The following is a 24,983-nucleotide window of genomic DNA, read 5'->3' as shown; positions in this document are numbered from 1 at the left end:
AGGCAGTGTGATGGCTTGGGCGTGCATGGCTGCTAGTGGCACTGGGACACTAGTGTTTATTGATGATGTGACACAGGACAGAAGCAGCCGAATGAATTGTGAGGTGTTCAGAGACATACTGTCTGCTCAAATCCAGCTAAATGCAGTCCAATTGATTGGGCGTCGTTTCATAATACAGATAGACAATGACCCAAAACATACAGCCAAAGCAACCCAGGAGTTTATTAAAGCAAAGAAGTGGAAAATTATTGAATGGCCAAGTCAGTCACCTGGGGCCTCATGTATAAACGGTGCGTACGCACAGAAATGTTGCGTACGAACCTTTCCACGCTCAAATCGCGATGTATAAAACCTAAACTTGGCGTAAAGCCACGCACATTTCCACGGTAACTCATTCCTTGGCGTACGCAATTTATCCGCCCGGTTTTGCAGACTGGCGGCACCCAGCGTCAAAGCAGTGCTACTGTTCCTGTGTGGTTACCCTTTCTTAGATCCACATCCACGGCGGCGGCTTTATCAAATACACTGAAATTAACCGCATATTGTTCATAAATTTAATGCATCTGATTGTAATTAACCTGTAACAATATAATGGTCCACAGAATGGTCAAACTACTGTTCCTGTGTGCTCATCCTTTCTTTCTTAGCTCCACATTCCTGACGCGGCTTTATAAATATACTGAAATTAACTGCATATTGTTTATTAGTGTAATACATCTGATTGTAATTAACCTGCTGCAATATAATGGGCCAGGGAATAGCCATAGTATTCCAAATACCAGAACTTCTTTAGCGTTGTTACGCTCACTGCATCTTGTTCTTCTTTTTGCTGTTCCCGTTAAGGGTTGCCACTGCGGATCATTTTTTTCCATATTACTCCGAGTGGTGCAGTGAGAGTATTTATATCACTGTATCTGAGTGTGAATCACAGCAGCAGATGATCGGAAAGAGAATTATCGGTATACAGTTTCAAGTACACACTACCTCAACCACAGCAAAAAGCGTCAAACCCTTTCCTGTACGGACCTCGCGTTTCAGAAACAGTTTCATCCCACGAACTATAAACGCACTCAATCACCTCACTGTAAACTTGCACTACAGTTATAATATTGCACAACCTGCGCTACTTTATAAAGCGCGTATGATGACAATATCATTTTTAAGATGAAATGCAGCAAAATATGTTGCTTATAGTATACAGATAAAACTTTAACTTCATTTAAATAATCTGTATTGCTAATAATTAAACATGTGAGGACACGGTGCCGCAGCGCTAGCTAGTTCACGGATAGCTCCTGCCTTGCGCTGTATTCTTGCTGGTGCTGACGCGACACTGGAAGGATAGACGAATAGAATAATTAAACATGTACTACGAAGATATTTCAATGTTCCTTAAAAGTTTTGAAGAATCGGCGTTCTAAGCTTACAAATGGCTTCACGTCTATTACAAAGAAAAGTATGGACAGGAATTGGAGGTTAGTACGTTTGAAAGAGACAGTACTTCTGTAATAAATTATTTCATCGAAGGTCGCACATGGTGCAGCAAGCCTCTTGCATGAGATATGAACAATCACTGCGCCACCGTGTTCCCATGTTTAATAACATGCTTTCATTCCTATCATCATGAAAATGATATCACGTATACATCTCAGTATTTTAATTATTCAGAGAGCTGTAATATCTCGAATGTAATGCATTCTGTGTCCTGTCGGAGAAAGAGAAAGAACGGAAGCACGTAGTGATTCACACACATAGAGCACATAGAAGATCAAACACAGAAAAAAGCATTTAACATGCTACTTGAGAAACTACGGTAGTAAAATAAACGATTTTAAGAAATTTCGAGATTAAAGTTGACATTTCGTGCTTTTATCCCACTGTGTGCCTATGTTTTTTGTTTGTACCCTAATACGCTTTCATATGACACTCAGACGGTGGGCTACGACTCGCTTTTTCATGGCGACTTTGATATGTGATTTCTTTTTTATTTCGGGCACTGTGCGACTTTGTGAAGTTGAGCCTTCGAGTTTCTCCGACACTCTGTCACTCGATCAGCTTCCTTTTGTTGATTATACCACTGTTTAAACCAACAAATAGTACGTTTTTCCTTTGCCTCTACTTGGTATTCACTGAAATTCTTATATTTTCCCTGTGCTTTTCCCATTGTCTTTTCACAGAAGGCTATTTATATTGATTTGCATATTCAAAGAGGCGTAATTCTGGGAGGAGTTGGGGCGGGACAGAAGGCGCGTGCACGTGCGTTACTTTTCACGCAAATCGGGATTTATGTAGTAGAAAAACGTGAAAGTATGCGTGCGCACAGATTCCTGCATCTGGATTTTTCTGTGCATACGCACAATCCCGCTTTTGTGCTTACGCCATGTTATAGTGTGAGTTCTACGCACGGCGTTATACATGAGGCCCCTGATCTTAACCCAATTGAGCATGCATTTCACTTGTTAAAGACTAAACTTCAGACAGAAAGGCCCACAAACAAACAGCAACTGAAAGCCGCTGCAGTAAAGGCCTGGCAGAGCATTAAAAAGGAGGAAACCCAGCATCTGGGGCCTCATGTATAAACGGTGCGTACGCACAGAAATGTTGCGTACGAACCTTTCCACGCTCAAATCGCGATGTATAAAACCTAAACTTGGCGTAAAGCCACGCACATTTCCACGGTAACTCATACCTTGGCGTACGCAATTTATCCGCCCGGTTTTGCAGACTGGCGGCACCCAGTGTCAAAGCAGTGCTACTGTTCCTGTGTGGTTACCCTTTCTTAGATCCACATCCACGGCGGCGGCTTTATCAAATACACTGAAATTAACCGCATATCGTTCATAAATTTAATGCATCTGATTGTAATTAACCTGTAACAATATAATGGTCCACAGAATGGTCAAACTACTGTTCCTGTGTGCTCATCCTTTCTTTCTTAGCTCCACATTCCTGACGCGGCTTTATAAATACACTGAAATTAACTGCATATTATTTATTAGTGTAATACATCTGATTGTAATTAACCTGCTGCAATATAATGGGCCAGGGAATAGCCATAGTATTCCAAATACCAGAACTGCTTTAGCGTTGTTACGCTCACTGCATCTTGTTCTTCTTTTTGCTGTTCCCGTTAAGGGTTGCCACTGCGGATCATTTTTTTCCATATTACTCTCACTGCACCACTCGGAGTATTTATATCACTGTATCTGAGTGTGAATCACAGCAGCAGATGATCGGAAAGAGAATTATCGGTATACAGTTTCAAGTACACACTACCTCAACCACGGCAAAAAGCGTCAAACCCTTTCCTGTACGGACCTCGCGTTTCAGAAACAGTTTCATCCCACGAACTATAAACGCACTCAATCACCTCACTGTAAACTTGCACTACAGTTATAATATTGCACAACCTGCGCTACTTTATAAAGCGCGTATGATGACAATATCATTTTTAAGATGAAATGCAGCAAAATATGTTGCTTATAGTATACAGATAAAACTTTAACTTCATTTAAATAATCTGTATTGCTAATAATTAAACATGTGAGGACACGGTGCCGCAGCGCTAGCTAGTTCATGGATAGCTCCTGCCTTGCGCTGTATTCTTGCTGGTGCTGACGCGACACTGGAAGGATAGACGAATAGAATAATTAAACATGTACTACGAAGATATTTCAATGTTCCTTAAAAGTTTTGAAGAATCGGCGTTCTAAGCTTACAAATGGCTTCACGTCTATTACAGAGCTGATTGTGTGGCGATTGGAGAAAGAAAAGTATGGACAGGAATTGGAGGTTAGTACGTTTGAAAGAGACAGTACTTCTGTAATAAATTATTTCATCGAAGGTCACACATGGTGCAACAAGCCTCTTGCGTGAGATATGAACAATCACTGCGCCACCGTGTTCCCATGTTTAATAACATGCTTTCATTCCTATCATCATGAAAATGATATCACGTATACATCTCAGTATTTTAATTATTCAGAGAGCTGTAATATCTCGAATGTAATGCATTCTGTGTCCTGTCGGAGAAAGAGAAAGAACGGAAGCACGTAGTGATTCACACACATAGAGCACATAGAAGATCAAACACAGAAAAAAGCATTTAACATGCTACTTGAGAAACTAGTAAAATAAACGATTTTAAGAAATTTCGAGATTAAAGTTGACATTTCGTGCTTTTTTCCCACTGTGTGCCTATGTTTTTTGTTTGTAACCTAATACGCTTTCATATGACACTCAGACGGTGGGCTACAACTCGCCTTTCACAGCGACTTTGATATGTGATTTCGGGCACTGTGCGACTTTGTGAATTTGATCTTTCGAGTTTTTCCGACACTCTGTCACTCGATCAACTTTCTTTTGTTGATTATACCACTGTTTAAACCAACAAATAGCATGTTTTTTCCTTTGCCTCCACTTGGTATTCGCTGAAATTCTTATATTTTCCTCTGTGCTTTTCCCATTGTCTTTTCACAGAAGGCTATTTATATTGATTTGCATATTCAAAGAGGCGTAATTCTGGGAGGAGTTGGGGCGGGACAGAAGGCGCGTGCACGTGCGTTACTTTTCACGCAAATCGGGATTTATGTAGTGGAAGAACGTGAAAGTATGCGTGCGCACAGATTCCTGCATCTGGATTTTTCTGTGCGTACGCACAATCCCGCTTTTGTGCTTACGCCATGTTATAGTGTGAGTTCTACGCACGGCGTTATACATGAGGCCCCTGGTGAAGTCCATGAGTTCAAGACTTCAGGCTATCATTGCTAGCAAAGGGTTTTCAACCAAGTATTAGAAATGAACATTTTATTTCCAGTTATTTAATATGTCCAATTAATATTGAGCCCCTGAAATGAAGGGATTGTGTTAAAAAAATGCTTTAGTTGCCTCACATTTTTATGCAATCGTTTTGTTCACCCCACTGAATTAAAGCTGAAAGTCTGCACTTCAACTGCATCTGAGTTGTTTCATTTAAAATTCATTGTGGTAATGTACAGAACCAAAATTAGAAAAAAGTTGTCTCTGTCCAAATATTTATGGACCTAACTGTATACTGTATATACCTATTTTGTGTCTTTAGATTCTCCACTTTTTAATTTGCTTTATATGTTTTAAGCAATTGAAATGTATCATTTCTGCATATCCCAAACTCTTCAATAGTTGAAGTAGAGTAGAACATCTTAAATGAAATGTCATTGTGTGGTGTGAAATGTTAGTTTTTATTATAATAGAAAACAAAAAAGGTTTATATGTGTAATGACTCAATTTTTTATATATTGTCTCTAAATTGACTACAGGGTCCTGAAGCAAATGGCTACCTCACAGGCAGGTCAAACTCCAGAGATATTGATTTAAATCGAAACTTTCCTGACCTCAACTCCTTGATGTATTACAATGAAAAAAGTGGCCACCAAAACCATCACCTACCATTGCCTGATAACTGGCAACAGCAGGTACATTATTCACTTTTCAAGACAAAGGAAATAGTTTTCTTTTTGTAGAATACCATAATTATGATTGTGGTAAACTAGAAGAAATCTAATAGAAATTTCAAAATGTTATATTTTTATTATGTAAGATGGTTTGTTATTTTGTTATTTTCACGATTTGATTAACATTATAATTTTTCTCACAAGTGAAAATGTATTTATGTATAGTACCTATATATTTCTGCTTGTGTTACTAATGTGTTAGGCAGTAATCTTGGGGTACTTTCCTGAATAGATTCTAAAGTAGCTTGCATGCTGTCACGAAGACTGCTCTTGAGTACTGATGTGCATTAGCAGAGTCACTTGGAGAATGTCACATCAGTATTTGTGAGTCTACATGTTATACAACACTATATAATGCTCTTCAGAGGGTAAAATTGTGTTAAATCATAATTTACTAATCAATAATTAGGCTTCAACCTGGGGACAAATAAAGTTCTATCTATCTATCTATCTATCTATCTATCTATCTATCTATCTATCTATCTATCTATCTATCTATCTATCTATCTATCTATCTATCTATCTAATCTGCTCACCCATAAATGGATGTTATGTGTTAATTTGATACAAAAATAATACAAAACCCAGGGTGATCTGAGATGTTTAGCCCATTTTTTCATCTCACACATTTCAGCATAACTTCTCAAGACCGTACTATGCCCGTTTGCTGCCCACCTCTGATCGCATTACAAACTGTACATGTATGCTCCACTGCCTACTGCAAAATGGGTTAGGAGGGCTGAATTAAAGGGTCCCTGTTAGTGACTTTATCTTAGTAGTACATGCATGCACCTTTGTTATTCCAGCAGGACTGGAATTGTTTCTGCTATTTTAAACTATGCTTTTTTTCTTTTTCTTTTTTTTTTCCTATGGTTGTGTATCATTTTAATATAAGCCACCAATGATAATGCTCACTGACATTTCAAAATAAAGTAATTACATTTTGGAAATAAGACGTAAATGTTAGGTGAATTGGTATCAGCTGAATTGACCATAATTTGTTTTTTTGAGTTAGTGTATTCATCCTGCAATAGACTGGCATCCTGTTCAGGGATTGTTCCTGCCTTGTGCCTAATGCTAGCTAGAATAGGCTCCAGCTTCCCTGTGACCCTGCTTAGGATCATCAAGTTTGGAAAAAGAATGGATTTTCATGGCAGTTTAGAATTTTAAACTCAAGATTCTGGTAATTTTCAAAATGTTACATACTGTATATGAATATCATAACATTTTGAAACTTGCTTAATTCATGGTTTCAAGGGCTTTGCTGTGCATTGCCTTGCCTTTCCGACACGTGCGAGCAGTCTTGATTGTCTCATTATCAGCCTAGTGCAGCAATCAGGTGATCATACCTGCAACTGCTTAAGAGGGGAGTACAAGGGATCGGAAAAAGACAGAGACAAGAATAGAATGGAGGTTAGTGAGCGAGTACAAAAGCAGGAGCAGAGGCAGGCAGCTATGTGGAGAACCTCTGAAGGGAACCGGCGGCCAATGCCTAGGGGGCTGCTGTAGAGGATCACTCCAGCTGATGTACTCAATGAGCTGGAGTGACCAGTTGGTGCAGGTGGCTTTCTGCAGAAGTCCAGGAATGCAGCAGGAGTCAGATGTTTGGATTGGAAGCTCCATTGTGAGTGCCATGGCATTTGGGGTCTGGTGCTGTAGCCATGAAATGACCGGGACCTGTGAAAGGTTGGTTGTGTCTGTTAGCTGGGTTATTCCTCTGTACAGGGTGAGCAGAGGAGACATCGGTTTTGAAGGGACGCACAGAAAATTTGCTTTTTAAAAAGTTTTCTGCCTGTGTTTTAACCTTGTTTTAATGCATTAATTTATTGAGATTTTAACCTCTACTTTCACTTTTATGGATTATTTATTGACAACTGAAAGCAGTGCAGGTTTGCTCACTGTTTTGGTTTTGGAGTGATTTTAATAAAAACACTAGCATACTTTTGCCCCTATCCATTGCTTTCAAGCTCATCTGGTCATGACTAATGACGGTACTGGGTTCAAGAGGCTCCCGAAGACAAAGTGGGAGCATGGAGCCAACCTGCACTGTCACAGGGCTCAGGAATGATTTCCAATAAGTCCTATATCCGAGTTGCAGTTCCCCATCTGGCAGCCCCAGATCTCTCTGTATTCCTCTGCATCAGCAAAGACACAACTTCCACTGCACTGTGTTCCCCTCTTACAGATTGGGGAAATATTTACAGTTCCCCACAACCTTTGTAGTAGCTTGGTGCCCTCTGAGTAATCTGGGGTATGTAAAGATCATGGGGTGTGTAACTTCCTATAATTCCTCCCTATCATGTAATGGAAATTCGAGATTTTTCATCAGTTTTTTCTTTTTAAAATGGCACCATGGTCCCATTACTCTTGGCTTGAGACTACATGTGGTGACCACTTTAGACCACCTCACCACCTGCTGGGTTGCCTGTCTTTTAGACTCATGGGGGGACATTACCCAGTTCCTACCAATTTGTACAAATGCATCACAAAAATATATAAATATAAATGTGGTATGTTCAGTTTGTGACTTACTAGAAAGGAATGTTTAGAAGCGCTTTGCACAGTCTGCTCAATCCAGGTGTGGGCAGGTTAAGAATTATAGCGGCAGATATTTTGTGTATTTAAATAGAGATCATCTAAGACTAATTATATACAATTTTCTGTATGATGCATTTATTCATCCTGTTGTGGAAAACTATGCTGAATGTAATTGCATGTTATACCTAAAAATATAGCACTGGGCCTTTGCTGATGATTGCAAGACTAGTCTGAAAATATTACAGTAATGAGCAGAGTACTATTAACCATTTTAAGGATCACAGTCTTATATATTTCACTAGAATAGGCCCAACAACTTTTTCAACAGCTTTTATATATAGCGGTATAGTGACATTTTGTATAAAATATCAATGCTATTATGGTTATAAATACATAATTAGCTAATTCTTACACTGAAATAAATTCGTATAGCTTATTTTTTCAAGTGTACTTACTATATATAAATGACTATACAGTATGAGTGCCTATTGATTAATTCAGTATACTTACTTGTGATATTTTGATATGTTCATACTATTTGTTAGCTTAATTCAATTTTCCCATAGAAGAAAAAATGTCACTCGTACTGTAATTTCCTTTTTATTGTCACCAAATTTTAGAAGAAAAGTTTGGGTCACTTTTGGATTCAGATGGAAAAAATCTTGTATTATCAATATAACCGTCTTACAGTGGATGTGTATACTGTATAACGACATTCTCCCACAATTTTCAACTACAGGTACCCTACCATTACTGACAGTGTACAGATATATTAAGGAAAAGCTAAATTAATTAAATATAACTAGTGTACATCATTGGACAATCATGTGTTTAATGTATAGTTTGAGTATATGCATTAAATCACTGAGTAAAAGGCATAAAACAAAAAACAAGTGAACCTCCTCCTGAAGCTTTGCTTTGATTTTTTGTTTTTTTTTTCATTTTTCAGGTTGAGCCAGAAACCCTCTTCGTAATCAGGTGGATGAAAAATTACAATTTTGTTTTGTCAGCAAACTTGCACGGTGGAGCTGTGGTAGCAAATTATCCATTTGATAAGTTAAGGGACTCTAGAGTAAGAGGTGTTCATAAAACAAGATATTCAGCTACTCCAGATGATCTGCTATTTAAACAGGTAATAATGTGTTTTTCAGTCAAAATACGAGCTACAGACCTGTCTACTCGGCACAAAAATCTAGCCAATAGCCCTGCGTTTGTTGTTTTTACAGTTTTCTCAGCTTCAGCAAAATACTTACAATATTGTCATGGAAGTGACTAGGCAATAACTGCTCATAAAATTAGTACTTTACAGGGCAGAAAGATGTCAAGACGTTGTACAGGATAGCAGACCATGTACATTTTTACCAACAAATGAAGCACGAGACACATTTAGAGTTACATTGTAAGGTCATTTCCATCTTGACACAGAATCAAAGGAGAAAAGATATCTAAACACATTAAAATAAAAACTCATATCAAATGCCTTTGACTGTAGGGTTCTTATTAAATACATCAAAAGGTTTTCACTGTAGCTGCTGAGTATTTGTTCATAGATAGATAGATAGATAGATAGATAGATAGATAGATAGATAGATAGATAGATAGATAGATAGATAGATAGATAGATAGATAGATAGATAGATAGATAGATAGATAGATAGATAGATAGATAGATAGATAGATAGATAGATAGATATTGACTCCTATAGTATTTGAAAAGTCAAGCATCCATAGTAATTTCATTGCTTTTTATGGCTTTTGAAGTCTAGTTTTCAGTGTTCAAAAATGCAGTAATACCTCAGAAAAGGAAGAAGAAGAATAGTAGTATTTTGTGATCTGTTTTTAGAACTAAAAGCATAATGTATATAGGGAATAAACATACTCCATACATCTTGAATACTTGTGGAAGAAAATTCAAAAACACAAAATACACGTGCCAAGAATCTCAGTTTGTAGTTAAGACAAACCTCATTCCCTTATGTAATGGTGAGAGTGAGGACCTGTGAGGGAACGAAATAGAAGGTTCACTTTCCACCACACTAAAAGGTTAAAAGCTGAAGGGTTTTTACATGAACAATGTGCTTTGCCTGATTTCTGGTAATAATATGTGCGGGACTGTCTATGATTAAAAAACATGGGCCATAGAGTACATCACTGATTGTGTTCCTTGTATTCTGGATACGTCATCCTAGCCATAGACCATAAAATGTTATTATGTTGTCGCAAATTAAGGTCGCTGTCGTCCTCTTGAACCCTTCGACCACTCTAGACACCAGGTAAAAGTCCAATAGTAATATTTATTTGGACAATGTACAGTGCACAAAGCACCCACCACTCCACAATACTCATATAATTAACCAATAAACAATACAATAATCAATCCTCCACACTCCCAGACACTTAGCCACCCTTCCTCCCAGCTCAGCTCAGCGTACTGGTTTCCCAGAGTCCTTTATATAGTCCCTGACCCGGAAGTGTTTCTCCCTTCTGTCCATGTGATCATGAACACTTCCGGGTCTGATAAAAAGCTCCTTTCTTCAACCCGGAAGCACGTCGTTGCCTCTTGTCGTGATCATGACGCACCTCCGGGTTATAGGGCAAGTAAGAGTCCGGCAGCCTCCCCACAGCGACTCCTGGTGGTCCCCAAGGTATCCAGCAGGGCTGTGCATATAAACTACATAGTCCATGAGGCCCTGCTGGAATTCGGGGAACGTCCACACTGTTGAGAGAGCTCCACCTAGCGGTCTGGGGGTGAGGGCTGGAATATTTAGCCGGCCACACACCACAATGTATAATCCATAATCCATTGTTCATCAGCTGGATTTCTTCAATCAGTTCCTTTTGAATAGCCCCTGACTATACCAAATTTGCTGGCTGTGTTCTACCTCTTACCCTAGGTGGCGTCATACCAGTTCCTCAATGCATTTCTTAGAAATGCCACACCTAAATACTGTAGTTACCTAATGGCCAAAATGACAGAATCTGTGAGGTTATAGTGAGTGAGAGATTTTAACATTTGACTTCTAAGGAAACACTTGTTTTTCTAAAGGTTTTGCTTTGGAAAAGAGAAATTAGAATAATGACTAAACTCATCAATGTTTCCAGTAAACATAGATTAAACTTTCTGTTTAAAATTCTTGAGGGTAACTGTGTAGATTTAGTATTAATGCCTCTCAATCACAAGATCAAGAAAAGTATAATCTAGTATGTGGTGACTGGTATGGTTACGTGAGACTGAAACCTCTCTTGGGTCGATTTATATGAAGTTAGTTTTCCTGTACTATTCCTCCTCCACTCTTCTATTTGGATTTCGAAAAGGTAGCAATACAATAATGATGGTCCTTTAATGCAGAACGATCCATAACAAAGAGTGTAAAACTTGTTAGAAATTACTGAGCTTCTAGAGGTTCAAAGCATAGCTTACCTATCTTCAAGGGGCAGAATTCTGGGTAAATATGTGAACATTAAAGAAAAAAATTGCTAATATATTTCTGAAGTTAATAAAACATAAACATTATAATATATTCTTTTTGTTTTGGAAATCCCATTAAATACCAGAATTACTCAGTCACTCTGTGAAACAGACAAAAACATTATGTACTTCCAGATAGTATAGTATGAAAAACCAGTCTAAATTTTAACTCTGTTGATAATACTTTTAATTACGTTGTTATTATAGTTGTAAAATTAGTCAGTTAGTAGTCCAGAGTCAATTACACTTCAATCTACACCATATTCAGGTATCCATCCATTTTCCAACCCGCTGAATCCAAACACAGGGTCACGGGGGTCTGCTGGAGCCAATCCCAGCCAACACAGGGCACAAACCAATCCTGGGCAGGGTGCCAACCCACCGCAGGACACACACAAACACACCCACACACCAAGCACACACTAGGGCCAATGTAGAATCGCCAATCCACCTAACCAGCATGTCTTCGGACTGTGGGAGGAAACCGGAGCGCCCAGAGGAAACCCACGCAGACACGGGGAGAACATGCAAACTCCACGCAGGGAGGGCCCGGGAAGCGAACCCGGGTCCCCAGGTCTCCCAACTGCGAGGCAGCAGCACTACCCACTGCGCCACCGTGCCGCCCATATTCAGGTATCCCTATAAAAAATTGTATATTCATTTATATACTGTATATGTATATATGCAGTAGTGTATAATTATTTATGTAATTGTATTATACAGGCTTGTACATGTAATGTGTCACTGTAATACTACTTCTACACATTTTTGGATACTGCTTTTTAGCTATCCATTTATGTTGAAAATCAGTTATTAAACAATTCTTGAACAAGAACTTGCTAGCCGTTTTTGTTGGCAAATGATTTTAGCAGAACATGTTCTCACAAATATTTTTCTTCTTCTGTGTTCTCCTTCTTTTGCCTACAGTGCATGCATTATCTAAATCAATTAGAGCTGGAGCTGACAAATTTTCCATTGTTGTCCTAAAAAAATAAAAAATGTATACAAGCAAGGACAGTATTTTTAGCTATTGTGATGCTCATAGTATACTTGAAATGACTACCTATTCTAACCAATGCATAGATGATAAAATTTGTGCTAGGAGTCAGAGACGTACAGTAATGAATTTAAAACTGTGTGCAAACGCACAGGCAATTATGTAATCTGATTACTTAATATTTTAAACTTATACTCCTTTAACATACAGTGCACACTCATTCCCATCCCAAAACCATTTTCATTCCATTGCTGTTTGTACACATTCTGAAGCAGTACATTTTATTACCTGGTACTGCTCAAGGCAAAGGAATCTGTGGAAGGGTTTACATTTGTCAGTTTTAACTATGAATATATTTGAATATGAACAATACACAACAGTATAGACTCAAAAATCTATCTGTATGTGGTGTAACATCAGACATAAAAAAAATATCACCTGAAAATGTTCTTTATAGCCTGACATCAGCTGTGCTCAGATACCCTGTACTATTGCAAGTTGAGGTCTGTTATAGAAATGTCAAATAGATTTACCTGACATGAAAAGAAAATAGTTCTGCTGCATTCTGATTGGTAGTAGCAACTGGGAGACCTAAAAATGATGTGGTGATGCCCTAACAAGTCCTGTTTTAAGCCTAACAGTAAAAAGCTAACAAGAATCCAATGAAGTGATCCACAGGTATCCCCATTCACCCTTTCAAAGCTAAAATTAATTTAAACATCAGACAAACACCACATTTAAATTCATTGTGTGTGTGTGTGTGTGTATGTACAGTATATATATATATATATATATATATATATATACACAGGGGGTCCTAAAGTTACGACACAGTTCCGTTCCTACAACAGTGATGTAAACTGAATTTTGGTGTAAGTCAAAACACACCCTAGCCTAAATCACTTACGTATCCTAACACATGTGGAAAATCATAATCTAGAACATAAAAACACAACTAAGCCACAGAAAAAGAAAAAGGACATAAATATACTGTACTGTGGTAACAGAAAAAATTTGTGTAAAAAAAAAACCTTACCTTTATTCATTCTCACGTCACAATTTTTTAAAAGTTTTTATGGGAGTGAGCATTATAAACTCGAATCGTCGTATGTCGAGACGTAGTAACCCAAGGACCCCCGTATGTGTATCTATATATACACACCTGTCTATAATCAAAAACAAGGTATCCATAAAGCAAAAGACATGCAGGAGACACAACTCTCTTGATGCAAATTGTGGCTTCTGAACATCAACCACTGCTTATGTCACATGCCAGAATTAATGGCAATTTCAAAGAGCACCTTCACATGCAAGCTCGCAAAGCGGGCATACAATCCTTACATCAGATGCTAATGTAAAAACCAATATGGTGAGGCAAGCAGATACAGGAAGCAGACAAGTGATTGATAATAAATGAATAGTGAAATCGGTGTAGTGCCTCTTAGGACATAAATCATTCATGACAACGCATACATTCTGTACTGAAATGCATACACTTTAGTGTAAACTTACACTTAATACTGAAATGCATACACTCCATTCTGAAAAACATAAACTGTATATTAAAGTGTGTATGCTCCAAAGTGACATACATACATTATTTACTGAAATGCGTGCACTATATAGTGACACTTTTTCAGTGTATATTGGAAGTCTTATGCTATGTACTGAATCACATAAAATCTACACTGAAATGAATAGATTTTATTTTGAAACCCTCAAACATGTAGACCATATACTGAATCACATACAGTCGAAACTGGAAGGCATGCAATCCACAATGAAATATAGTTAACTCAATTTTAGAGTATAGGTCATTCATAATGAATGCAAGCAGAGTGTAATTAAGTTACACTTTGTTTCAGAGGAATTTATAAGTCAGTTCCTGCCTTGCACATGATACTACTGGGTCAGACTTTGTCTCATCCTAATACACCCAATACATACTGGATTAAGCAGCTTTGAGAATGGAATTAGTTGAAAAAAAAATTAATTAAATCATATAGTCTAGCTGTAAAATCATGATCACAACTGGCTTGGAGTTGTGAATAACATAATAGTATACTTTAATTGAGGAATCAAGTTCACATATCCCACTTGACGTAGAATTGATGGCTTAAGAAGAGCACAATAAGGGAAAAAAAATTATTTTTTAACTAAGTAGTGAGCAAAATATGTATACCTGTGAAATATAGCAGATACATTAGTGAAAAATGCGATTATTTAACAAGTATTTAAAGACACATTTAAAGGAATGGGATAAGGAAAGGAGCACACAGTTTGAAATCCTTTATGTGTTTTGAATTTGGTTGTATTAAATACATCCATAGGTCTTTAGAAGGGTTTCAGACTGTAAAAGATTTAAAATGCAAATTATGTTAGATGGTGTATATGTATATGTGTATGCTATAAAAAAGTAATAAAGCTTTGAGTTATTTACTAATATGACTTTACTTAGAGACATGATGTTAAACTGTTAATTAATAATTTGTCAAAATAATATGTAATATACTTATTTTGAAGATGATCAACTACAAATGATAAAATCTGCAATTTTGATAAAAAAAAGTCACTCACCATAATTTCTACAAATACCTTTTTTTTTGGTTTATTCAAGCTGGCAAGGACTTACTCATATGCTCATGGTTGGATGCACTTAGGCTGGAACTGTGGAGATTATTTTGAGGATGGTATCACAAACGGGGCTAGCTGGTACTCTCTTTCTCGAGGTACTGTATTACGATCTTTTCTCTATTATTTACTTGCGTCCTTTACAACATTTCTGTCATGATCATGGTATTTGATCACATGTTCACATAAAAATAAGTCTTTATAAAGGACACAATTATGTTAAATCCTAAAATAATTTTTGTTATGAATAGTAGTTAAAAATTAGTATTACTACATTGTTGTAAGTTGTATTCCTTTTGTATAATAAATGCCTGTCCTTGCGTTAAATGAATACATAATGAAATGTTTTGTGTCATTAATGAACATAATTGGCTTTTTCATTCTAGCAATAGAATGATTGTGATTTAACATATAATAAAAATATATACATATTTAATAATTAATCTCATGTAATTTTAATAACTTTTAAACATGTTTATCTCCCTCTTTAAGGCATGCAGGATTTTAACTATCTCCATACCAATTGTTTTGACATCACCCTGGAGCTGAGCTGCAACAAGTTTCCCCCAGAGCAGGACCTAGAGAGAGAGTGGCTGGGGAACAGGGAAGCACTTGTCTCATATATAGAACAGGTAAGGGAGGTATTACATTTTGTACATTAGCTGTTTCAAAAAGTATGTAAAAATCCAAATTCTTGTAAAACATTTGTAGAGTTAAAGATAAGATACACTGCATAGCTTTGACCAGTAAAATAACTAACTTTGATTCATTTTAGGTCCATCAAGGTATTAAGGGAATGGTGTATGACGAAAACAACAATGGCATTAGGGATGCTACTATCATAGTGGATGGAATTAACCATGACATCACATCAGGTACATTCTTACTGTTGAATACAATCAGTGTAAAGCTGCTGAATGCTGAGAAATGAATTATTATGTATACACTTATTTTTCAGGTGCTGCTGGAGATTACTTCCGTCTTGTTTTGCCAGGAACCTACACAGTAACAGCAAAGGCAAAAGGGTACAAGTCTCAGACCAACACTGTAACAGTGGGCCCAGCTGAAGCCACAGAAGTAAGTAAGAAGGTGTTTAGAACAGTAAACAGGGCATCAATCTGTATTTTTACTGCATCTTTATTTGGAATAACATCATGCAGAAATTTATGCATAAACCAAAATGTTTCAAAAGGAAACACAATAGCACATAAAGTCCATTTAAAATAAATTGGAATAATATTTAATAAATTGAGCATATCTGTTCTTTACATACTTGTGGAGAAAAGACAAGTCTAGATAAAGATTAGTTTAAAGTATAAAAGTTGAGAAAGTAGCACTGGTTAAATGTTTAAATGCATCCAGTTTTTGCTTAATATAAAGATTGCCTTAGTAGAAAGCATGAAGATTAAGGAACTAGAGGTAAATGAAACAACCACTTAGTGAGAAGGCAAGCCAAAATATTTTAATATTGTCTTGGGGTTATAATAAGTTACTGGGTGTTTACAGAATATTTAAGACTGCACCACACCTTTGCTTTATACCACTCATTTTTTAGAATCAGAGCAGATATTTTTAAAGTTTGTTTTCCTTCCTGACACCAACACCCTTTAAAAACTCTGCTGTAGCCTCAGAGGTAAAAGGATTTTCTTAAGTTTTCAAAAACATATGTGAAAGGTATGAAACAAGAACTGTTTATTTTTTAGATTTGGACTTTAAACAGCCATATGACAAACTTATTAAACACAGAAAAACATTGTAGGGAATGTTGCAATGAAAATAGTACACATGTAAAATATGAAAGTCCTTTATCATCAATGGTACCAATGTACATGTGGCTATGTTCGGCTAGACAAGAGCATGTGGGTTTGTATTTCAAAGCCTTTCATAAAATGTTGTGAATAACCTTACTTTTCTGCCAAGACAGTATTTGGAAAATTTAATTTGGTGGTAGTTTTGTCAAACTGAGGAAAAAATCTGAAATTTAATATGCATTCTTTAAATTAACTGCAGTTAATTCTCCACAGTAAAATAGTCCTTAAAAAGAAATTTATGAAATGCTGGTAGACCACTTTAAGTTATATTTATAAATAAGAAGTTTAAGTAGTAAGCACAGTCTTTATAAAATTGTCACCTTGTTAGTAGACAAGTTATTATTGCTTAATGTTTAAATTGTAGCTGGTCAGCAACCCCACAAATGTTTGAACACAGCAAATATAGAACAGCTATCAATTAGTAAATAATTCCCAATTAGTCTACTTTGTAATATATATCCACAGATGTTTTATGCAAGGTATTTACTTAAGAGTGTGCCATTCTTTTAAAAGAAGCAGAAAAAATTGATATTGATGTGTGAGGTCTTGTCCCTAGGATAGACTGTCACCCTATCCAGGACTGACTCCTGCAACCAGTAAAAAGTCTGATTTGGCATAAGCCACACTAATTTGGGGTGTTCTTAAGAAACGTTTTGGTTTACTTCATGAGGTAGAAGTACATAATAAACAAGAATACAGTAGTTGCTTCATATTTTTGAAATATTAAGATGTGTGCTTCAATTTAAATGTTTAAAGTCCTAATATTCTCAATTGTAATAAAATTTTGTTATTTGTCATCCTCTGATAGAGGTCAGTAAAGTGCTAGACCCCTAGTAAAGGATCATACTTAACAACATATGTTTAAGATGATACCCATTATGTTTGAAATTTGTCCTTTTTTGTCAGAGTGTGACTGGCTCTTAGAGGTCTAGGCTCACTGGTAGAGAATAAAATATCAAAAATATCACATCAGCAACCTCAAAATAGCATAAAATGACACTCCACATTTCTGTATTACCCATCCCCATTTTTTCAAAGTTTTGTGAAAAGAAGTAAAATTGACTCCTTGTAACCGATTAGGAGGTGAACCTCTGGGATCAGCTGTGCAACTTAAAAAACCTTCCTATTAATTTCTGCTTTAGTCATCTGTTGGTTTATTCTTAATCATAAGGGTGTCCAAAAATGCCCTAAAAATGAGTTTTGTTTGTAAGTACACATGAGGATGAGTTAAACGGTATATCATATGTGGGGATTTTCTCATACCAGTCACTGAACAAAAAAAAACCTGAAGTAATTTCAGAGTGTTCATAAGCAATTCTTATGAACACAAAGGAATTAGCAGGTTTAAGAAGTATGTAAATTACAAAGTATACTGATATAATTATTATACTTTATACTTAATGGCATTTATAAATATTATAATTTAGTTCATATTCTTACATCAGATAAGTATCAGGTAACATGAACCTTTAATGATAAATTAATAGATTTCTGTTTACTTTTTTTTGAAATTTAAGCTACACTTTTATCTAAAAACTGACACCAACGAAAAGGAAAGAGCTCCAGGGAAGAACAAAAACGTACTTGGCAAAATTTTTCCAGGAAGAGGAGGCCCCAGATGAGAAGAAAGGAAGATGACTGAAACGTTACAGAGTGAGCGACTTTGCTTTACTGTGCAGTAATGGTCAGATAAGGACAATGGACCAAAGCATTTGAAGCCTTTAAAGTTGTTTCAGAATTATTTATCTTTTTAAAAACACAGTGAGAAAAAGTGTAAGAATTAATTATTTTATTAAATATGTTCTATTTATATGCAACACACAAACAGTATGTATTTACGCAAAAAACGAACACAAAAAACTGCACAAAACTACAGTGTAAACTCAGGTCAGTATAACAAATTGTATAGTTTCTTTATCATAAATGAAGTGGTCATTAGAAACCAATCTAAGTTAAAGTTATCATTAAGTATTTTGTAGAGTTTTAACCTACAGAAAGAAATAAACTGTAGACACCTTTAAGAAATATGTACTGTATATGATATGTTTGATTGGCAGAATATTTTAAATTTGTTTTATTTCAAAAGCTTCATTAGATTTCATGTATATTTACATTTGAAATTGAACCTTTACTAATTTTAAAGTCATGTTGTATGTGATTTGTTATTCAAGATCACCTTACTGAATTAATAATCAATCAGCCTAAATAAAATTTCTGTTACAGATTTTTAGTAAAAACCAAGTGAAGTTTTGAGTGTTCTAATATAAAAATGCTTTATAATAATTGTACTATTTTTTAAAATGTATTTAAATTCAGATCAGTGTTTCTTTTATTCTTTCAAGTTAAAGGCTCTTCCTGTGTAAAAATTAGTTATTCAAAAGATTAGGCACAGAAAAGATATATATATTTACATTCTCATAAATAAAATGTAGTAGTAATATTTAATGAAAGTCAAATTAGCTGCATTTGCAAAATGAACAGGTAGTAGGTCATATCCAATACCTTCACGCCTGGTTACCTAATAAGACTCAAACATTTCATGGTTTTGGATTACATCAGCCTGATTTATTTTTAACTAGTTAGGTTTGGCTTATTCTATGAGGCACACCTCTGTACCAAGCAGAATGAATCTCCCAAGGGCAAGACTGAATCTTTGCAGAATGAAGTAGAATTTAATTCTGCACAAGTGAGAACCACAAAACCCAGGTTTTCCTAGAGGCATGTGTTTTGAGGCGTATTTTTGATTGCATTTTACACCAACATGCCTGAGCAGCAGATATTGGAACAGTCAAATGTCCACATTACATTTACTGTTTTATCCAAGGCAATTTTTGAGACACATTTGGTTGCATTCCTTTTTTTGTTTTTCCAATTGGAGCACAGGCAGATGAAATGACTTGATCATGGTCACACAGCATTAGTAGCAGGATTTGAACCCACAGCCTCAGGGTATGAAGACCAAAACCATAACCATTACACTACACCACACTGTCTTAAAAAGGATTATTAAAATCAAACATCATGCCTGCATTATGTCATATTTTAAATGTGCTAGATATAGATCCCAGACCCCCGTGACCCTGTAGTTAGGATATAGCGGGTTGGATAATGGATGGATGGATAGCTATAGATCCCGATATAGATACTGTGGTTATAATGTATATGGTAGGATTTATCATGGATGCTGAATGTGATGACCTCTTTTTTGTAGCCAACATTTACAGTATTTCTTTAGTACACTTTCATACAAGTCATATAGTGCTTTATAAAATAGCAAAGAAAAAACATCAAGAAACAAATTGCAAGAAAAAAGAAAAATAACAAATTAGAAATAAAGAAGTATATGAATTAATAAATGAAATTCCAAAAATGGTAAATAAGAATAAATCAATATGTGCTTAAATAATACAGATATATTGTACAAGAAATAGATTAAGCATAGTCCTTAATTTTGGATTTTTTTAAGTCTTTCATAATTATAAGTCTGATGCTATGGTCATATAGCCAGGATGGACAGAAAAAAATAAATTCCAGGTGATGAGATACTGGAGAAAAAAAATCATTTGTAATTTTAGAAAAAAAGGACTGTCTCTCAATATAGACTGCTGCATTGAAATCAACTATTTAAGTCTTCAGTATTTCATAATGGGCTGTTAATTTAGTTTTCCTCCATTTATGTTCAGCCTTCTGACTGTCTCACCTAAGTTCAGGCACTATGTTTTAACAGTGGAAGAGTTCTTTTTTCCCAGAGGCTACTATGTGACTTGTATCTGTCACATTAGCATTAAAAAGTTTTCCACCTTACTATTTACAATGCTAGCTGACAAGCACTACATTTGAACTGATTATTCAGATTATTAGGAAACCTACACAAATTTAACAGTATGCTCCTCTTTAGTTCTCATCACAAGTATTTATATGTCAAGTAAAATGCAGAAATTGTCAGATATACTAATATCCATGACTTGCCTCAAGTCAATTTTTAATCCTTTTGAGACTACTAAATCCAGCATGTGTCCTCCCTTATGTGTAGGCTTGTTGACGTGCTGAATAAGATTTAAAGAGTACAGTAAGCTGATCAGTTCTCTTGCTTTGGGGATTCACTGATTATCTACATGAAAATTGAAATTGCTTACTATTAAGAAGCTATCATAATTGGTGATCATTATAAATAATAAGTTTGAGAATTCCTTAATAAAAGATTCATTATGTTTTAGAGGTCAATAAATAGTAAGTTTTAGATACTGTGATACTCCTTGAATAACTACAGTAGAAAACATGAAACATACAAAAGTACCCAGAACTGGTATCTTTACAGTTTAAATGGCTCTGGAAAATACTTACTAAACCTCGCTAGCCGAGTTTGGAGGTGCTGCTTTAATTAGCACTATAGTGCCATCAATGTAAGCCATGTTTCACTCGCTGTTAGAAAGTATATTTTCCTGTCACTGATAAGATCATTAATGTAAAGTGTTTTACTGGTTAATGCCCTGATATTAAGTGGGTCCATGAGGGTCATGCATCAAAATTTTATTGTAGCTTGAGATGACTGTGCTTGTAGTCATCCATAATGACTTTTACCATCATTCATTTATTAGTCTCAAAGGCATTTGCTGAACAAACAATGGCTATTGTAAATGTAAGCATATTGGGCAAAAGTCGTGTGCACTATGTTATTATAGTGACAAGTGACAAACAGCTGATTTTTGTTTACAGTAATCCCTCGCTATATCGCGCTTCGCCTTTCGCGGCTTCACTCCATCGCGGATTTTATATGTAAGCATATTTAAATATATATCGCGGATTTTTCGCTGCTTCGCGGGTTTCTGCGGACAATGGGTCTTTTAATTTCTGATACATGCTTCCTCAGTTGGTTTGCCCAGTTGATTTCATACAAGGGACGCTATTGGCAGATGGCTGAGAAGCTAGATTGCTTACTTTTCTCTCTCTCTTGCGCTGACTATCTGTGATCCTGACGTATGGGGATTGAGCAGGGGGGCTGTTCGCACACCTAGACGATACGGACGCTAGTCTAAAAATGCTGAAAGATTATCTTCACGTTGCTATCTTTTGTGCAGCTGCAGCTGCTTCCTGAAACGACATGCTGAACGGTGCTTCGCATACTTAAAAGCACGAAGGGCACGTATTGATTTTTTTATCTGTCTCTCTCTATCTCTCTCTCTCTGCTCCTGACGGAGGGGGTGTGAGCTGCCTCCTTCAACAGCTTTGTGCTGTGGTGCTTCGCATACTTAAAAGCCAAACAGCACTATTGATTTGTTTGCTCCTTTGAAGAGGAAGATATGTTTGCATTCTTTTAATTGTGAGACTGAACTGTCATCTCTGTCTTGTCATGGAGCACAGTTTAAACTTTTGAAAAAGAGACACGTTTGTTTGCAGTGTTTGAATAACGTTCCTGTCTCTCTACAACCTCCTGTGTTTCTGCGCAAATCTGTGACCCAAGCATGACAATATAAAAATAACCATATAAACATATGGTTTCTACTTCGCGGATTTTCTTATTTCGCGGGTGGCTCTGGAACGCAACCCCCGCGATGGAGGAGGGATTACTGTACACATACCTAGCTCCGATTTCAGCGTAATTTGTGACCAGAACCACCTTCTTTGATAGCTCAGCTACACTGTACAAATTCTATTCATAATGTATGGAAGTGGGGTTTTAATTTCTATTCACTGGTTCTTGATGCAGAACTCTGGACACTTTCTTTTGGAATTAGGAAGCCATTAGTGTACATGTGACACCAAACATGCTTTCCTCTCTATTTATACCTGCATAGCACTCTTTCACTCGTGTGAAATGGAATGCTCAACTCAATATTTTGTACATTGTTTTTCTCCCTAGTGACGTATGTAACGGCATACCTGCACATTAAGTAATAGAGCTTCTTACCAGACTTGTAACAGAGAATTACAAATATTTTTAACTTTCATACTTAACTCATATTCAGGTTTAAATGGAAATGTGACCTCTAAAAGACAGCATATATTGGGAACTGAAAATATTTGATTTATATAAAATTTTCTACTAAACTTGGTAGAATTAAGGTAAATGGAATAAACTGCAAAATAAAAAAGTGTGCTTCATGAAACCATATTCTAAATACAACCGTTTTAAGAGTAATAGAAATTCATTTTGTGAAAAATTTCTCAGAAAATAAAGTGGTCATAGTTGTTCAAAATACAGAGTCACCTTTTTGAGAAAAAGTTGTGTCTCTTAATGAATTGTTTGCTTCTTCAGCAGCAGCAGTAGTTGTAGTAGTATTAGGTAAGCATACTCTGGCTCCATGATAAATGAGAATGTATTAAAATAAAGAACAATTACCTGGAAGACTGTGGAGCAAAACCTGCTCTATGTTGATCTTCCAGCTGAAGGCACGTTTATCCGTTAGATGTGTACACAGTTGCACTTTTATGCAGAGCCTATTTCCCAATGTTTTTCATTTAGATCTTTTTAAAGTGGAGTGTTAACATTTACAGATACGCATCTTCAAAAGATTTTGTATTTTTAATCAGATGGGTGAGGTCAGACTGAGGTGGTGGGGGGGGGGATTCATGTTCTGCTGAATTTTCAGTTAAAGATGTTTTATCAAAGTTAGTTACTTTCAGTTTCTTATCCGTGCAGACCTTTACTTCACTTATGAAACTGTAGAATTCTGTACTTCATTTTATTAACTGATGGTGCATACAGCAGCTCAGTCCATAATGGAAAGTGAGGTGACAAGACCTAGGGTTGACTCTCCACCGGCCTAGTTATATGTTCAGTGTACACGTGTTCCAACTGAACTGCACTGATAAGGTTTCTTCAAACTAACACTTGAACTAGAAATGCAACTTGTTAATCCAAGTGCATCTTACATTACACACTTATGGCTATGTCAACACTACTACATATGAATTTTAAAAAGTCATTCTTAAAAATGATCTCCATCCACACTAGCATTTTCTTAATCGTTCATGAAAGCATCTATGCCCACACTAAAATTACCGAAAATACTTATGACGCCTCCATTTGCATGCACACGTTGGTGGAAACAGGAAGGGGAAGTGTATTTCACGCTAGACATTTATTTGCAACTTCATTTTCCACATGGAGAACTGCAATGGCAAATGCAAAAAAAAAACAAAAACCTGTTGTTTGGACTGAGGATGAGGTGGAATAGTTATTTAGAGTACAACAACACAATTTATTTCTTGTTTAGCCCAAAATCACACAAGTAGTGCAGCAGTGGGCTTTAACAGGCGCTGTTTTTTGACAGCCTCCCAGCCTTGACTCACTAAGAAGACAAGAAAAAAAAACTCTCCCAAAAAAGTTCTTTCACTTTGGTTTTAATGTTTGTTTATAATTTTAACATTATGACAGCAGTTCTATAAAGTTTATTTCTTGTAACCATTTTGTATTTTGCCGTCATATTGTCTTTCTTTTTTTTCTCATTTGACTTTTATTTTAAATTTTTGTAAATGGTTCTTAGGTTTCCAAAAATAATTTATATGCTATTTTATGTTTTTTGAGACCCTGCATCTAGAGACAACTATGCGTGAATTCTGTTTATATGTGGGTGTGAACAATATAGATGGTTCACTGAGCATCACGTTTCTGTTGTTAAAAATTATCATTGTGCTCCTTACAGATTGCTGTCCGACATACTAGTAATTAACTCATTTTTGATTTAATTTTATGTTCATTGTTTAAACCTTTTTAACCTGAACAAAAGGCTAGTGTGTGTTAATGGGGCTGTAGCGAGTCTGATCACAGACTTCTTAACATTATACATTTACTGATATGTTGTTAAAATAACAGCAGACTAACTTAATGCCTCTTCTACTTTATGGGTTCACTACAAGACATACTTTATCTTCACAATGAGGTACAGTACTTCAAACCAGCCTAACTTCAAAAAATGCACTTTTCCTGTCATAATAATATTTTAACTGAAAAGAAGAGAGAGCAATGTAAAAAGCTAAAAGAGTAAACAGCAAGCACTTTTACAAGCCAATTAAAGAGTGCAATGCGCCAAATATTACTGTAA

General features: G+C 36.1%; 1 protein-coding gene across 1 annotated transcript in view; it reads left to right on the top strand.

Annotated features, from left to right (window-relative positions):
- The window catches only part of cpn1 (carboxypeptidase N, polypeptide 1), a 43,787-nt gene extending 19,434 nt beyond the window's left edge, over positions 1 to 24,353 (top strand). Inside the window, exons 3-9 of the mRNA XM_028795786.2 lie at positions 5,298 to 5,453; positions 8,980 to 9,162; positions 15,114 to 15,225; positions 15,620 to 15,759; positions 15,903 to 16,002; positions 16,086 to 16,204; positions 18,456 to 24,353. Of these exons, the coding sequence (XP_028651619.1) occupies positions 5,298 to 5,453; positions 8,980 to 9,162; positions 15,114 to 15,225; positions 15,620 to 15,759; positions 15,903 to 16,002; positions 16,086 to 16,204; positions 18,456 to 18,560 (915 nt within the window). The 3' untranslated portion in view covers positions 18,561 to 24,353. The remainder of the gene's footprint in view (positions 1 to 5,297; positions 5,454 to 8,979; positions 9,163 to 15,113; positions 15,226 to 15,619; positions 15,760 to 15,902; positions 16,003 to 16,085; positions 16,205 to 18,455) is intronic.
- Positions 24,354 to 24,983: the final 630 nt, after the last annotated feature.

Source organism: Erpetoichthys calabaricus, chromosome 2, assembly GCF_900747795.2.
Source record: "Erpetoichthys calabaricus chromosome 2, fErpCal1.3, whole genome shotgun sequence".
In the NCBI taxonomy this organism is placed as follows: Eukaryota; Metazoa; Chordata; class Cladistia; order Polypteriformes; family Polypteridae; genus Erpetoichthys; species Erpetoichthys calabaricus.
This window is presented reverse-complemented; position numbering and strand designations above follow the sequence as displayed.